General features: G+C 41.0%; 1 protein-coding gene across 1 annotated transcript in view; it reads right to left on the reverse strand.

Annotated features, from left to right (window-relative positions):
- Nucleotides 1–9,899: 9,899 nt before the first annotated feature.
- The window catches only part of SHROOM3 (shroom family member 3), a 299,140-nt gene continuing 290,714 nt past the window's right edge, over nucleotides 9,900–18,325 (reverse strand). The window contains exons 10-11 of the mRNA XM_044912927.1: nucleotides 16,425–16,697; nucleotides 9,900–10,938 (exon numbers count right to left, since the gene is read on the reverse strand). Coding sequence (XP_044768862.1) covers nucleotides 10,570–10,938; nucleotides 16,425–16,697 — 642 coding nt within the window. The 3' untranslated portion in view covers nucleotides 9,900–10,569. The remainder of the gene's footprint in view (nucleotides 10,939–16,424; nucleotides 16,698–18,325) is intronic.

The following is an 18,325-nucleotide window of genomic DNA, read 5'->3' on the forward strand; positions in this document are numbered from 1 at the left end:
TTTTTCTGTATGGTGTAAAGTGGGGTCCAGTTTCCTTCTTTTGCATTTGGCTGTCCAATTTTCCCAATATCATCTGTTGAAGAGTCTATCCTCATTATATATTCCTGGCTCCTTTGTTATAAATAATTGACCATATATACATTACTTCTGGGCTCTCTGTTCACTGATCTAAATACTGTTTTAATGTTAATATATACTGTTTCAATTATTATGGTTCTGTAATATAGTTTGAAATCAGGAAGTGTGATGCCTCCCTAGCTTTGTTCTTCTTTCTCAAAATTGCTAGGCTATTTAGGGTCTTTTGTAGTTCCATACATGTTTTAAGATTATTTCTGTGAAAAGACCACTGGAATTTTGATACAGATTGCATTGAATCTGTAGATTTCTTTGGGTAGTATGGACATTTTAACAATATTAGTTTTTCCATGGCGCCTGGCTGGCTCGGTCAGTGGAGCATCTGACTCTTAGGGTTGTGAGTTTGATCCCCACATTGGATGTAGAGATTACTTAAAAATAAAACCGTAAAAAAAATTAAGTCTTCCAATCCATGAGCATGGAATATCTTGCCACTTATTTGTGTCAGTTTCTTTCAAAAGTGTCTTATAGTGTTCATTGTACAGGTCTTTCACCTCCTTGGTTAGATTTATTCCTAGGTATTTGATTCCTTTTAAAGTTTGTTTTTTTGTTTTTGTTTTTGTTTTGTTTTTTAGTTCTCTCTACACCCAACGTGGGGCTCAAACTCATGACCCTGAGATCAAGAGCTGCATACTTTGGGCGCCTGGGTGGCTCAGTTGGTTAAGCGACTGCCTTCGGCTCAGGTCATGATCCCGGAGTCCTGGGATCGAGTCCCACATCGGGCTCCCTGCTCAGCGCGGAGTCTGCTTCTCCCTCTGACCCTATCCCCTCTCATGCTGTTTCTCTCTCTCTCTCTCTCAAATAAATAAATTAAAAAAAAAAAAAAAACTGCATACTTTACTGACTGAGCCAGCCAGGTACCCCTAGATATTTTATTCTTTTTGATGCTATTGTAAACAGAATTGCTTTCTTAATTTATCTTTCTGATAGTTCATTGTTAGTGTATAGAAATCCCACAGATTTCTGTATATTGACCTTATATCCTGCAACTTTACCAAATGCACTTATTCTAATAATTTTTTGTGGAGATATTTAGAGTTTTCTATATATGGTATCATGTCAGTTGCAAATAGTGACAATTCTACTTCCTTTCCAGTGTAGATGCCTTTTATGTTTTTTCCTTGCCTTATTGTTGTGGCTGGAATTTCTAATACTATGATGAGTAAGAGTGGCAAGATTGTGCAACTTTGTCTTGTTCCTGATTTTGGAGGAGAAGTTTTCAGTTTTTCACTGTTCAGTATGATGTTAGCTGTGGGTTTGTCATATATAGCCTTTTTTATGTTGAGGTATGTTCTCTCTGTACCTATTTTGTTGAGAGTTTTTATCATGAATGAATCTTGAGAGCACCTGGGTGGCACACTCTGTTAAGCATTGTGATCTCAGGGTTGTGAGATTGAGCCCTGGGTTGGGCTCCACACTGAGTGCTGAGTTTGCTTAAGACTCTCTCTCTCCTTCTCCCTCTGCCCTTCCCCATCACTGTGTTCACTTGCTCTTTCTCTCTCTAAAAATAAATCTTAAAAAAAATAGATGGATCTTGAATTTTGTCAAAATTTTTTTTCTGCATATATTGAGAGGATTATATGATTTTTATCCTTCATTCTGTTAATGTGTATGAAGTTGATTGATTTGTGGATGTTGAACCATCCTTGTATCCCTGGAAGAAATCCCATTTGATCATAGTATATGATCCATTTAATGTATTGTTGAATTTGGTTTGCTCTGTTTTGTCAAGGATCTTTGCTGTGTTCATCAGGGATATTAACCTATAATTTTCTTTCCCTGTAGTGTCTGGTTTTGGTATCAGGGTAATGCTGGCCTCATATAATGAGTTTGGAAGTATTCTCTTCTATTTTTTGGAAGAGTTTGAGAAGAACTGGTATTCCTTAAATGTTTGGTAGATTCACTCATGAAGCCATCTGGTCCTGGCCTTTTGTTTATTGAATTAGTAATCAAATTCCTCTTAATATACTTCCTAGTAGTTGGTCTGTTCAGATTTTCTATTTCTTCATGATTCAGTCTTATAGGTTGTGTGTTTCTATGAAGGTATCCATTTCTTCTAGGTTGTCCAATTTGTTGGGATATAATTGTTTATTGCAGTTTCTTATCCTTTGTACTTCTGTGATATCACTTGTAATGAATCCTCTTTCTTTTCTAATTTTATTTCTTTGACTCTTCTCTTTTTTTTTCTTGGTGAGTCTAGCTAAACATTTCTTTTTAAACAATCCACTCTTAGTTTCACTTATTTTCTATTGTCTTTTTAGTTGCTGATTAACTTATTTCCATTCTGATGGAACTTGCTATTTTCTTCATTTTACTAACTTTGGGCTTAGTTCTTTTTTTTTTCCCCCCAGGTTTCTTGAAGTGTAAAGTTAGGTTGTTTGAGCTCTTTCTTGTTTCTTAATATAGGTGTTTTCAGTATGAACTTCTCTCTTAGCACTGCTTTTGCTGCATCCTTTAAGTTTTGGTATTTTGTAGTTCCATTTTCATTTGTCTCAAGATATTTTAAATTTCTCTTTTGATTTCTTCTTTGACGCATTGGTTGCTTGGTAGCATTTTGTTTAATCTCCATGTGTTTTGAATTTTCCTGTTTTCTTCTTGTAATTGATTTCTAGTTTCAGACCATTGTGGTTAGAAATGATGCCTGATATGATTTAAGTATTCTTAAATTTATTAAGACCTGTTTTGTGGTCTAACATACGATCTGTCCTGGAGAATATTCTGTGTGCTCATGAGAAGAATGTGTATTCTGTTGTTTTTGAATGGGATGTTCTGTATATGTCTGTTAAGTCCATCTGGTCTAATGTGTCATTTAAAGCCTATGTTCTTTATTGATTTTTCTGTCTGGATGATTTGTCCACTGAGGAAAGTAGGGTATTGAAGTCTCTTATTATTATTGTACTGCTATTTATCCTTTCAGGTCTGTTAATATTTGCTTTATGTATTTAGGTGTTCCTATGTGGGGTGCATAAATATTTATAAATGTTACATCTTTTTGTTGGATTGACCCCTTTATCATTATATAATGACCTTCTTTGTCTCTTTATTATCATCTTTCTCTTACAGTCTGTTTTGTCTGATATAAGTATGGTTATTCCCAGCTTTCTTTTTGATTTCCATTTGTATAGATCATGTTTTCCATTTCTTCACTTTCAGTCTGTGTGCATCTTTAAAGCTGAAGTGAGTCTCTAGTAGGTAGCATATACTTGGGTCTTGTTTTTTTAATCCATTCATCTACTCTATGTCTTTTGATTGGAGAATTTAGTCCATTTACACTTAAAGTGATTATTGACAGGTATGGACTTATTGCCATATTGTTAATTATTTTATGACTTTTTTGTAGTTCCATTCCTTTATTCTTTTCTTGCTCTCTTCCTTTGTGATTTGATGATTTTATTTAGTGGTATACTTAGATTCCTTTCTCTTCATCTTTTGTGTGTCTACTCTAAATTTTTGTTTTGTGGTTACCATGAAGCTTATATAAAACATCTTAGAGTTATAATAGTCTATTTTAAGCTGATAACAGCTTAAGTTCAAATGCATTCTAAAACTCTACATTTTATTCTCCCCCACACATTTTATGCTTTTGATGTCAAATTTTCTTCTTTTTATCTTGTGTATCAATTAACAAGTTATTGTAGTTATAGTTACTTTTATTACTTATGTATTTTAACCTTCATACCAGATTTCTGTGATTCACTCACCTCCATCACCACATTGTATTGCTCTGAATTTGACTATATTCTTACTGTGTCCAGTGAGATTTACATTTTTATATGTTGCCCTATTACTAACTAGTGCCCTTTCATTTCAGGTTAAAGAAATCCCTTTTACATTTCTTGTAAGGTTGGCCTATTAAACTCTTTTAGATTTTCTTGTCTGGAAAACTCTCTCCTTCAGTTCTGAAGGACAGCTTTGCTGGGTAAAGTATTGTTGGTTGGCAAGGTTTTTTTTCTTCTTCTTTCAGCATGTTGAGTATATCAGGTCAGTCTTTTCTGGCCTGCAAAGTTTCTGCTGAAAAATCTGCTGACCGTCTTCTGGGGGTTCCCTTGAACATAACAAGTCATTTTTCTCTTGCTGCTCTTAAGATTCTTTCCTGTGCTTAACTTTTGACAATTTAATTATAACATGTCTCGGTGTGGTCTCTTGGGATTCCTCTTACTTGGAAGTCTCATGTTCCTGGATCTGGATGTCTGTTTTCTTCTCCATTTAGGAAAGTTTTCAGTCATTATTTTTTCAAAAACGCTTCTGCCCCTTTCTCCCTCTTCTTCTTCTGGGACCTCTCTAATAGGAATATTAGTCCACTTGATGTTGTCCCATAAGCCCCTTAAATTATCTTCACTCCTTTTCATTTTTTTTTTTCCTTTTTGCTCCTTTGGATAAATTCCACTACCATGTCTTCAAGTTCACTGACCTTTGCTTCCACTTCATCTAGTCTTCTGTTGAACCCCTCTCTTGAATTTTCACTTCAGTTATTGTATTCTCAGCTCTGATTTTTGTTTGGCGTTTTCTTATATTTTTCTGTCTCTTTTTTGAAATTCTCACTTTGTGCATGCATTGTTCTCCTGACCTCAGTGAGCATCTTTATTTTGAACTCTTTATCAGGTAAATCACTTATCCCCATCTCATTAAGGTCTTTTTCTGGGGCTTTTATCTTATTCTTTCATTTGGAACATATTCCTCTGTTTCTTCATTTTTTTAACTTTCTGTGTGGGTTTCTGTGCATTAGATAAAACAGCCACTGCTCCCAGTCTTCAAAGAGTGGCTTTGCATAGGAGATGAAACTCATCATTCAACCCTACCCTACCCTAGCTCTTGGTTGTCTTTCAAACCTATGTAGTTTTCCAGTCAGCTTTCTTCATTCTTTGTGTCCCCTAGTAGTTGAGGGCATGCTAAGACCTGTCAGTGTCCCAAAGGGGAGGATCTCAATCATTACCTAGATTTTCTCCCCTGCTGGCGGGGCAGGAGGGGAGAAAAGGACTATCTTGCTCTCGGGCTACTGACTGGTGTATGAGTGGTGTGGGTATGGGGCATCTGATGGAGTTCTGCCCCAACCATGGTTTGTCTTGATGATCTTGTAGCCTTAGCAGGTGATTAGCATCTCCCAGCCCTGTGGACTAGAAACCTACACCCTGAAGAATTCATTCTTGCTTCAGTGCCCCAAAGGCATTCTGCCAACACCTGCTCCCCCATGCAGATCATCTGCAACTTAGAGGGTTTCCACTGAGTGGCCACCCCCTCTGCAGGGCCCCCACGTCTTGCCATTGGTTGCTGACTGGCCGCACCCAGCTTGCACTCTGGAGGGTTGCTTCCTACTTGCTCAGGGATCGCAGACCAGCTCTGGTCTGGGTAAACCAACAAACTCTTGTGCCGTGGGTGGGTTAAGTTCTCCGAGGAGGTCTGAACCTCAGTCTTGGGAAGGGAGACCCTTTCCAAGTTTATCTTTCCTTGTGTATTCTCCCTTAGCTCAGGGTAACCAACTTTCTTTATAGCCTATAGGCATTCACTGGAGTTTAATATTCTTTATATTAAACTTACCCTGTTCAACCTGCTTTGTCAAGGAGTGGCAATACTGATGTTTTAGCAAGAAATAGAGCTGCTTTTCCAAATGACAGAATATCAGAGAAGAATTTATAGAATGATGTAGGAATAAGTGAACCAATTTCTTCATTTGCAACTTTTTTTCTTACATAGTTTTGACTTTAGGGTTTTGAAATTTGACATTTTTGTGTCATAAGCTAGACTATCAAATCCGCACCAAGAGAAATTCTACCTCTCCTATGTAGCCTGAGACTTGGGAAGGGCAACAGAAATCTGAAGAAAGGCCCCACTGTAAAGGTCAGCTGCGATTTCAGGTTAATGCAGATATCATGGCAGGACTTCAAATTACTGACATTGTGTGATAGGTTGATTCCTTTTGAGGAAAAATAGTGCAATTGAGCCTGAATACATGCTTAGCTTGTTCAGATTTAAAGCCAATCTAAGAAAAAGTGAGCAGGGAAAAAAACCCCATATCATAACTGTGGGGATGATACAAAAATAGTGGGGACAATATTAACTCATAATGATGTAGTTGAGTAAACGTGACAGGGCTTTGAATTTTCAGATTGTTATTACATAAATTCATGTTAGTCTTTCTGTGATGATGATAAAAACTGTACAAATGGTTGGTATCAGTTCATCTCAAATGGTGAAGTGTATCAGGACAACCCAGGGAACTTATATAGGTGCAGATTCGCAGCCTCCATGGTGGTGTCTCAGCAATAGGGATTTTTTAAAAGATTTATTTATTTGAGAGAGAACACATGAGTGGGGGGGAAGGGCAGAGGGAGAGAATCCCAAGCAGACTCCTGGTTGAGGATGGAGCCCAATGTGGGGCTGGATCTCATGACCCATGAGATCATTATCTGAGCTGAAATCATGAGTTGCACGCTTAACTGACTGACCCACCCAGGCGCCCCAGCAATGGGCATTTTTAACAAGCACTCCTGTGATTCTGATGCAAAGTATTTTTGAGAAACCATGATTTAGTGTCTGAGCTTCCATAAGAAAAGTGAAACTTTATTTAGAAATAAGAATAAGAAAACTGTTCATGTGTTCCTTTCTGATTTTAAAATGGTCTTTATCATTTCATCTCATGCTTCATCCCAGAGTTAAGGCAACAAGGAATACCTTGTCCCCAGTATACTGTTTCTGTGTGGAACGGCCCCTTCACATTTGTCTGATCATTTTACACTTTGCTGGGGAGGGAGTTCTTTCAGGCTGAAGTTCTTCCTTTTTCTTGCCAGTAATGAGGTGACTAAGACTCATGCTCTTCTAAAGGAAAAAAAAAATAATTCCAACCTAATAGACTAAAACGAATAATGTGGAAAATTAAAGACAAGTAAATTTGGAACCATATAAGAATAAAAAGCCAACATTTTCCTAGTATCCAGAAAAAAACCCCAACATCTTGGTAAAAGATACTTAAAATATAAGCTTAAGGTAGCACTCATATTAGGAACAACTGTGATCTTAACTTTTACACTCAGAAGTGATTGTAGATCAGGTACTAACAATGGAATAATAGGAAAACTGGGGTATACCAGGCTGGTTTCTCCTGATTTCTCTTTTGTATGTCTCGAAGGCCCTCACTCCTCACTTTAATAGCTTGTGATTCTTAGGGGTTGATCCATGCTTGCTAATCTTCAATTTTGGAAACCAATTGTGCAAAACAAAACCTAAAATGTTCCCCTGGAGCAGAGGAAAAAATGTTTGGTTTCAACAGTGTCTCTTGGAAAACCTCAGACACTTTCACTATGGAACCTTCCGGCATTCTTTGGGGTTAAGCAGCCACCACAAGAAACAAAACAGCAGGAGAAAGCCCTGAGTCAACCAGCGTGTAGCAACATGCCCAGAACTTCTGCCCAGAAGTTGGAGGACTCCCAATTTTGTTGCAGGACCTTGTCCCTTCTTAGAACTTCACAGGTTCCTTGAGTATCAGCATTTGGACTATTGCAAGGCCATCCCACACCTACCACTTCTGATGGGACCTGGTATTTCAGGAATGATTGCATCCACAGGGACAGTTATTGACTGTGAACATACATCCTTGAAGTCTTGACCAACAACATGCTCAGGGTTGATTTGCTTATGATCTTGGCCTAAGATACTGTTGGGAGGAAAAAGGATGGCTTCTGTAGATGACTGCATTTTGTTCTTGAAGATTTTATTTAAGCGAGAGAGAGAGCACAAGCAGGGGTTAGTGGCAGAGAGAGAGAGGGAGAAGCAGACTCCCGACTGAGCAGGGAGCCCAATGTGGGACTCGATCCCAAAACCCCGGATCATGACCTGAGCCGAAGGCAGACACTTAACCGACTGAGCCACCCAGGCGCCTCAAGATGATAGTGGAAAGAGAATGCAAAAATAGGAAAGGGATAGAGAACAGACTTACTGTTGAGCTAAAGGCATTTAAAAATTAATAATGAAAATTAAGTTAGTGGTTTTCTTTTCGTCAAGCAAAGGTCAAGTCCTGCTATAGTGAGTATCTCATCCCCTAAGAATTAGTTTTCATAGTTGCACCTGATACCTCCCTCATTTCACTTAACGACAGAACATCTCAGTGTAGCAAAGGAAGGGATGATGTCCTAGGCATGCCCTATGCTTGACATGTATAAATTAGAAAAGTGATTGAAAAAGACTTATTACAAAGTGTGCCCAGTCAAATCCTTCAGAAGAATCATTTTGGAGAGTGTTGGGAATGTGGGCGGCCCCAGAATCCCCCTGAGGAATTTCACTGGGAGCAGCTGAAGACATTTATTGGCTGGCTCCCACCTGGTCTGATGGAAGGAGTCACTCAGTGTCAGCAAGACACAGTTATTTACCAACTGGAGGTGATCTGGGGCTCCTGTGTTGGCCTAAGCCTGAGGAAATGTCAGATGCTCTGTTTTTCTCTACCTCAAAATGACCATGTGGTGTGGCTGCTGAACGCCGCCACAGGTTCCACCGAGTCCCTGGGAAATGGGACCTTTGGATGTGAGAGAGCAGCTTCTGACAACATTCCTGGGAGACAGAGGCACTGTCTCACTGTACCAATGGGAGTCAGCGTCTAACCTCCAAAAAGGGAAGCAGCAGCTTTGGTTGATTGCTCACAAGAAACGTCTGGGTGGCCTTTGGTTCTAAGCTCATCAAAAGACATCTGTATGGGGGAACAAAACTATAGTTTTGAAGTTCTTAACCAGAAGATACAGTTCATCAAGTAATTAAAATGTACTAGGGGAGAAAAGGGCATTTGGTCTCTCATACAAGTTTTACTCTTCAGTTCTCTATAGTACTTGCAGTCCAAATTAGCAGAGGTGGCCACTAGCCATGGGTTGAGCACATGAAAACAACAACAAACTAAACCAAAGCCCACCTGCTGTAAAGTATGAGGTTGTTGCTATCCTGGCCACTGGCAGCCATCAGCATAGCCTGGCCACTGGCCCTAGCCTCCTTCCACCTCCCAGTCTGTTTGAATAGACTTACAACTTAGGCTCAAGAGTACCCTCCAGAAAGTCATTATTGTGAAGCAAAATCCTAGTCTTCAGATGCACTGTGCAAACTTCAGATTGATAGTGCAAAATCAGTCTTCAGATATTAAGAAGGCTGTTTTTAATGGTGGTTGATAGGCTTAACAAGTTAGGAAAACTTTTAAAAGCATCATTAAAACATAAAATCTTTAAAGAAAAAAAAAAGGTGGGGGGCGCCTAGGGTGGCTCAGTCGGTTAAGTGACTGCCTTCGGCTCAGGTCATAATCCTGGAGTCCCAGGATCGAGTCCTGCATCAGTCTCCCCACTCACCAGGGAGTCTGCTCCTCTTCTGATGCTTTCTCTCTCAAATAAATAAATAAAATCTTAAAAAAATCATTAAAACAGCCTCACAGTATATCTCTTAAAACAGGTTACATTTAGCCCAAATCCCATGCAGAAGGACAGCATGAATTCAGTTTTGAATTGGTTTCTGACTGTCCTTGTATACAGATTGGAGAGCTGTTGTCCTTGTTAGTAAAATTGAGCTCTATCTCCCCACCAGGGTGGGAATGCCAAGAAGCACTAGGAAATGATGTGATAGCCATGTTGCACAAATCCTTCTTCCTGGGCAAGGTGTAGTGTTCCAAGAGGAACACTACAGAAGTAAAGTGGTGACAACTGGCAGCAGGGGAAACTGGGATTCCCCAATTTTAACACAAGTGTAGAAGGTCTGCTCATATTTGTACAAATAAGAGCAACAAGCCAAGGGTTGAAGAAAAAACCAAAAGTCTCCACGCTCAATGTGACTATCTTTGGAATTCTTCATTTCATTAAGGTTTGCACAAAATACAAAGCTCAAACGCAATTGTCTACGTCCACCACAAAACAGAATCAAATAAGTGGTTAGCACACAAACAATGATTTTTTCATTTTAAAAAATATAAATAACAACAATGTTCAAGGTTTTACAGTTTTCTTCTGTGTGTGTTTCTTTTTAAGGCTTTATGTTGCAGACCCTTCATTAGTGAGTTCTTATATCTGTCGTCAGGACACACTGCCCACAAGCAAGGAAGGCCGCTGTGGATACATTCCTGAGGGTGACACACACTCATCTATGTTGCCTCAGCCTGTTAAAAACTAACCAATCAAACGCCCTCCAAACAGTTCTCACAGTTTCATTAATTTTCCTTCTACTAGAAAGTGAGAATAGAAAGGGCTAAGTTCCCAGCAGCATTCAAGCTCTCAGATCAATCACGTAGGGCGAGAAGGAAAAAAAACAAAAAACAAAAAAACAAAAAAGCAGGCTTTTTCCTGGATAGAATTTTTTCCTTTTATCCAGAAAAACCCCAATGACCCATAGAGTTTAAATGGTGGTTTGCACTGAAACAGTTTTCAGATTAAATAGTGTTGAGAGAAAGGGTGATCTTTTGGTTGGGTCTTTTAGAAGAGGTTAAAGTGGAGAGGTTAATGTCGGGAAAACACCACTTACAGTACACCCCCCAGCAGGAGCCATCTCACTCTCCAGGTCTGGGGGCAGAGCCAGGGCCCCTGCCTTGGGAATGAAATCTGAGGGGAGACTCTCCAGCAGACACTTGACTTGTTCCTGGCCTAGCTTGATCTTGTCGTCCAGCTTTCGCTGCTCAATGAGGAGTGTTGACTTCATTTTCACAAAATGCTGGTAATCCTGGAGTTGCTCCTCTGAGAGGTAGTTGGCCAGGATGTCCAACACTACACGTTCCCTTCGATCCAGGTTCTCCTTGAGCTCTCGGGCGTCCTCGTGCTGCCCAGCCAGCACCTTCCTCTTCTCATTGAGAGAGCTCTGCCAAGGCGAAACAAACAGATCAGCAGAGGGCAAGGCAGAGGAAGGAACTGTCTGCAGAGACACCTTTTCCAGGCTGTGAAAAGTCCAAGTTTCTATTTCAGTTGTCACTCTAGAGTAAGGAGACAGACTCTTTTTGAAAATCAGTTTATTACCCTTCTGTTGCATGTATATAGATCTCTAACTTGTAAGTCACATGGCAGCTTTAAGAGAGATGACATAAATTGGCTGGGGTAAAAGCTTGACTTGAGGCTTCTAGATTTAAAAGGACAATCAGTGACTCCACTTACGTGAAGTACTTACGGGTTACATGTACCTATATGAGTAGTCAAAAGCATGGAGATACAAAGTAGAATGGTGGTTGACAGCTGCAGGGAAGGGGTGAATGGAGCTGTTTAATGGATATAAAGTTTTAGTTCTGCAAGAAGAAAAAGTTCCTAGAGCTTAGTTGCACAACAATGTGAATATACTTAACACTACTGAACTGAACACTTTAAAATGGCTAAGAAGGCAAATTTTAGGTTATGTGTAGTTTACCATGATAAAAAACTGAAGGGGGTAAAAAAAGACCAATCTTTAAGTTACCTTGAGCATTTACAAGTATTTACATTTATAGCGTTTCTCAAAGTGTGGACCACCGGCAGCAACATCTCCTGGGAATTTGTTAGAAATGCAAATTATTTTATTTTATTTATTTGAGAGAGAGTGAGAGAGAGCATGCACAAGCTGGGGAAGAAGCAGAGGGAGAGAGAGAAGCAGGCTTGATCCCAGGACCCTGGGACTATAGAAATGCAAATTTTTAGGGCCTGTTCCACCTACTGAATATAAAGCTTAGGGCCCAGAAGCTGTGGTTGAAGCTTTCCAGGTGATTCTTCTGCAGTTGAAGTTTGAGAACCTCTGCCCTGATCCACAAATAACAATGGGAATGCCATATTTCCCATGTCTAAAGAAATCTGTTTCTAGTTTTCAGGCCTCTGAATCTAACATGAGAGAAATTCTATTTAACAATAATGGCAATTTCATATTCTGAGCATTTCTTTTTTTTTCCCCCCCAAAGATTTTATTTATTTATTTGACAGAGGGATAGAGAGAGAGCACAAGTAGGTAGAGTGGCAGGGAGAGGGAGAAGCAGGCTCTCCCTGAGCAGGGAGCCGGACATGGGGCTCAATCCCAGGACCCCAGGATCATGACCTGAGCCAAAAGCAGACGCTTAACCGACTGAGCCACCCAGGCGCCCCATATTCTGAGCATTTCTTATACAAACCCAATGGTAAGGTAGCATGTTATCTTTAGGGCTAATTTACTTTATAATAATCTTTAACATGGCTTTTTATGCAACATGTTGACTTACAATGAATGTCATTAAAATTTTTTTTCATTTTATATTTAATCATTTAGACTTTTAAGGCCAAAGTGATTGAGAAACATTAAAATGAAAATCAAGAGGTATATCTTTAATCTTATTTCATATGTAGGCTTATGAAAACTTCACAGACCATGTGTTTTTACCTTAACTTCCCTTGAACTAGCCTGTCAGATCTTACATAATAATGCCCAGGGGAAAAGCTACAAAGCTATAGGTTTATCTTACAAATATCTCCATTTTCATGGCTTCCTTCCCCTAATCAGAAAAACACACCAGATGGGGCACCTGGCTGGCTCAATCAGTGCAGCATGCAACTCTTGATTTCAGAGTTGTTAGAGCCCCATGTTGGGTGTAGAGATTGCTTAAGAATAAAATCTTAAAAAAGGAAAAAGAAAACCCTTAGGGGTGCCTGGGTGGCTCAGTCCATTAAGTGTCCAATGCTTGGTTTCAGCTCAGGCTCATGTCATGACCTGAGAGTTGTAAGATTGAGCCCTGTGTGTATGGCTCCACGCTGGTGTGTGGAACCTGCTTAAGATTCTCTTTCTCTCCCTCTCCCTCTGTCTGCCACCAGCTGAAGTCTCCCCTTACCCCCTTGCATGCACTTTCTCTCTCTCAAGAACAAAAACCCCTTAGGGATACATGCTCCCCAACGTTTATAGCAGCATTATCTACAATAGCCAAATTACGGAAGCAGCCCAAGTGTCCATCAGTATACACACACCACATCTTCTTTATCCGTTCATCTATACATACACACACACCATGGAATATTAGCCATAAAAAAGAATTAAATCTTGCCATTTGCAATGACATGGATGGAGCTAGAGAGTATTATGCTAAGTGAAATAAGTCCGAGAAAGACAAATACCATGTGATTTCACTCATATGTGGAATTTAAGAAACAAAAAACAAGCAAAGGGAGAAAAAAAGAGGCAAACCAAGAAACAGACTCTTAACTGCAGAGAACAAACTGATGGTCACCAGAGGGGAGGTAGGTGGGGATGGGTCAAATAGGTGATGGGATTAAGGAGTGCACTTGTGATGAGCACCGGGTGATGTATGGAAGTGCTGAATCGCTACATCGTACACCTGAAACTAATATTACACTGTATGTTAACTAACTGGAATTTGAATAAAACTAAACCCCAAAAAACCCTTAGGGACTTAATCTGAATGAAGACACCTTTCAAAATACTGTAGAGAAGTTAAAAAGTGAAAACCTCTTCCTCACCTTTAAAAAAATTATGAAATATTTTACACATTAGAAATGTATAGAGAATAGAAGACCTGTGTACCCATCCTTAACTGTGCCAATTCTTAACAGGAGCATTTATCGTATTTTCTTCAGATTAAAAACAAAAATTAGAGATTCAGTTGAAGCCTGATACACACTCTCCCATCCCCCCACCCCCCATGACCTTTATCCTACAATTGGCATTTGTTGAGCCACTTATTCTTCCTTCCCTCATTTCTACTTATACTTTCAGTTTAAGGTTAATCATTATAAAAACTATGGATGTATTTTGCATGGGAGCATGCACATATTTGTTTTCAAGAGTGTGTGTGTTACGTTTAAATGTTGAGCTGAATTTAGTTCTGGAACAGCTCCTCTTCCCCTAACTAAAACTGTACCAGTGTTCCTTCTCTCACATACCTGTGGCATCCATCCCAGTGGCCAAACAGGAAACGAAAATTTAGTTTCTGCTTTCCTCTTCCCCTCATCTAGCATGCCTTACTAATTCAAACTCATTCTCTCACTCCCTAGTCTCTATCCCTATGACAACAGCCTAAACGAACAGCCTAACTCCTTCTGGCTAGACTCTTAGCATAAGTCACACTCCTCCCCAGGCAGATTAGGTTATAAAATTAGTTTATGGCTCTTCCTGGCCTACTGGCTGAAGTCCTATCTATAAGGTATAACCCACAAGGTCTTTGTGACTGTTTTCTGTGCTGGATACCGCTGGGCCCTCCAGATCCACTTCTCAGCCCTGCTCTGTGTCTAAGGAAGCTGAACGGTGCAAGCTGCACCAGCTGGGCTCCCTTCCCTCTGGGCTTGGCCAACAGGAGTCATGGGCAGGAGACGGGAGGGAGGGGGGGAGGGAGGAAGAACCTGGGGCCCCTATCTCTGGCTCCTTCCTTGCCAGGTAGTGGGGGCTACATTAGCTCACCAAGGCCTCAGTGCTGTAGGACAGACACAGAGTTCTAATAAGGACTCCCTCCTCCAAGTGATGCTAACCCTGGGAGAATAGGGAGCTTCATTATCTCTTCTTGGTCCTCCTTACTCCTTCCCACACCTTCACTGAACTTTCTCTGCTTACCCTGGTTGATTGAACTCTCTATTTCCTGTGAGTTCCCTGACTATACACTTTTCTATTATTTCCTGTAAATTGAGATTTTTAAAACCAAGCAATCACTCTGTTTTAGACACACCAATCATATATGTATGGTTCTAGAACATGCCATGGTCTTTCTTGACTTTGTCCATGACATTCCCTCTAAATGGTGAAGCCCTCCCCTCTTAGTCTGTGTAGAATTAAGAAATTCTCCTATACCCTGTTCAAGTGTCACGTATGCCAAGTCTTTCCTGGGCTCCCACCAACACCTGAGAAGTGTCTCATGGGCTGAATTTGTTGCCGTGTTGCGGCATATTGGATGCATTCGCTGCTTCCACGCTGGTTTTCCTCATTCTGCACTGAGTTCCTTGAGCGCGGGGCCTGCGTTTTAGTCGGTGTTCATCACTAGCATGCACAGCACTGGGTATTTGACAGGCAGGCACTACATTTCCAGATAAGGAAGCTAAGGCTCAGCACAGCCTCATGAGGAGCGTACGTGCAGGAAGGGGGTTGCCGCTGCAGAAAGTTCTTATATGCTCAGTCAGTTTCTTAATACGATCTAGACTTTTTCTATTTGGAAAAAAGAATCTTCCCCTTTAATGTAATGTATAGGAGAAATAATTGGGAAATCCCTCATGGCACTGAAAGAGAGCTGTAGATAGGAGAAGGAGCCAGAAAGCAAAGAAGCCTCTTGATGGGTGGGGCGCTTATCACCTTCTAGCATAATATGAAAGTACAATAGTTACAGATGCGTTGATTGTCTGACTTCTCTCGATAAGCTCCCTGCGGGCAGGGATCTGGCTGTTTTGCTCACGGCTGTATCCCATGAGCCTGGTGGCATACATCAGACAGCCAGTGTTTGCGGTAAAGATGAGCAGGTGAAGAATGCTCCGTAACTACAGAATTAAGTTCAACCTAGTGAATAAAACATGGGGTCTGCAGCAGGACCCCTCCTATCCTGGCTCCATCACGTACTGGCCTGTTGTGAGGATTCAGTGAGCCCGCAGATAAAGTGTGTAAGCGCACCGTGCCAGGCAAAGACGAAGGACTTGAATGTTATCCCGTGTGGGCACCACTGTTGCTACCTGTCCTCTTCCTTCCAGCAGAGGGCGCAGTGGGGACACGAGGGTGCATCCTCACCGAGGGCCTGCAGCCCCGCACTGCCCGGGCAGAGTCCCTGGAGCTTGAGCCCCTGTTCCTGCGCCCTCTCCTCAGTCCCAACAGTTTCTTTGTCCCTCTCTCTTTTTCTTTTTTTTTTTTTTTGTTTTGTTTTGTAGTTTTTTGTTTTTTGGTTTTTTTTTTTTTATATGACAGAGACACAGCGAGAGAGGGAACACAAGCAGGGGGAGTGGAGGAGGAAGAAGCAGGCTTCCTGCGGAGCAGGGAGCCCGATGCGGGGCTCGATCCCAGGACCCTGGGATCATGACCTGAGCCGAAGGCAGACGCTTAACCATCTGAGCCACCCAGGCGCCCCATCCCTCTCTCTTTTTCTAATGTCAACCCCCACCGTGCCGTTGTCTCCTCTTTTTCCTGGGATAGAAAGGAAGGAAAGACATTCTCGCACCTGTGTTTTTACTTCCCTAAGTATTCCCTGAGCCTGAAGTGTCAGCATTACCTCTTCGCATGCAAGATGCCTTCTTCTGTGTTTCCTGGTAACCTATACATTGGACTCTCTGCCCCAAAGAGATTGTAATCTTCTCCAGAGAAGGGATTGTGTTTAATTGCACCCCTCTGTGTACGTGGCTTCAGAGGGAAAAATTGCTGAACTAAATCGCTAGGCCACCTACCCTTTCTTCGTTACTGGCATCCTCGCTGAGGCCGCTCAGGACATTCTCCACACGGGCCAGGCGCCCTGAGAGGGAGAGCAGCAGGTTTACCACCTTGTCCAAGTCCCCGATGAACATCCTGTACTTGTCAAACTCATTGGGCTTGCAGAGCTCACTGATCAAAGCCTCCACCTCTTCCCCCAAGGCATTGTTGAGCTTGATGTCCATCAGCAGACTCCCTTTCGCTTCCTGGAGGGTCTCAAGCTTGTGGGTGAGGCTTCCAATGAGCTCGGCCTGTAATCGCAGAGGAGACACACAGCGAAGGTTAGCCAGTGGAGTTGTCAGTGGAAGGAGGATTGACTTCTCCCAGCCACAACCTGTCTTTTCAGGGCTCAGCTGAAGATCCCCTACTCTGTATGGACTGCCCCCCAACATTAGGCCACAATATTCTTTCCTTTCCCTGACTGTCTACAACTGCCTTTCTCTGAGTCTATGCAGTCCTCACAGGCCAACGCTTGACTAGATGTCACCTCGTAATATTTCCCAGTTGTCATACTACATACACCTCTGCCTTCCCAATTGGCTTGTTAACTCACTTTTGAAAGGCTTTTCAAGACATGCTCTCTTTTGATCCTCACTACAGTAACATAGGCAAGTAGGGTAAATATTTCTTGTTTTACAAATAGAGAAGCCAAGAGTCGAAGGAATTAAGGGACTTGCCCAAGCTCAGAGAGCTGAGTTGAATCTTAATGCTAGTTACCATTAACTAGAGCAGTTACTATGTGCCAGAACTCTAGGTGGATTATCTCATTTAGTCATCCCAACAGTCATGCAGTAGATACTATTTTATCCACATACACAAGGTGAAGAAACAGACTTAGGTGAGGTGATGGGCCAAGATGCACGTACCATTAAGTGGGGCTGCCCTGAACTCAAGTCAGCCTGATTTTAGCAAGTACCTTGTACGATTTACCCTTGTGAATATTCACGGAGACCTTTATCAGAAGTCAGCCCCATGATCTTTCCACTGCACTCCACGGGCTCCAGTTGCCTGAGCTACATAATTTGCCATCTTTATTGCAAATTTCTATACATATAAACAGTTAACACAAATATCCAATATATTTAATTGAAGGAATGAAGTACGGGTCTTAGTGGTTTCAAGTTTGACTACATTTATATTAAATGTCTACTACTTTGCTATAAGAGAAATTAAACTTTGTGATTTTTAAATTAGTCTTTCGTTTTTTCTCTTAGCTTAAGGTAGCCAGATGGAGAAAGGACATAATCTTTTTTTGGTTAAAACCTATTTCTTTAACCACTAAAATTGTTCCAGCTCAAAAAAAATTTTTTATGCATATATATAAAACCAAACCACGTGACTTCAATTGGAAACTTGGTAAAAAATGATCACAATTTTTTGATGTTAGACCAAATCTCCATTTTTAGAGGAAGGAAAAGAAAGCAGAAAAATAGAAAAAATTTTGGCTCACAGAACTGAAGGGTCCTGAGGACTTTCTGTACAATTTCTTCATCACCAGAAAATGCAATAATCACAATGATATGGGGAAATATTTATTTCTCCATGATGTGCCCATCTTGAAGCTGGGCCATCAGAGGTACTTCAATCTTCCAGTCTAAGTAAGGTTCATAATGTCCTTGAAATGACCAAATTCTGGCTTTCATGGTGACAGCTTGTCTTCTCGACTTGCCTAATCCCAAAGGCTAAAGGGTGACTAAAATATTCCCATCTGCTGCACTGTCCCATCATGGCTTATCATCTTTGGCTTTCCTCAAGCTGTTTAGTTAAGACAAAGTCAATCAAGGATAATTTTAGTAGTGCAAAAAGCTGTACAGTCTATATTACTCCCCAACAGAGGAGTCTGAACCCAGAAAAATGCAGGCGGGAGAGGATATTGTTT

The sequence above is a fragment of the Neomonachus schauinslandi genome, chromosome 2, assembly GCF_002201575.2.
Source record: "Neomonachus schauinslandi chromosome 2, ASM220157v2, whole genome shotgun sequence".
Taxonomy (NCBI): domain Eukaryota; kingdom Metazoa; phylum Chordata; class Mammalia; order Carnivora; family Phocidae; genus Neomonachus; species Neomonachus schauinslandi.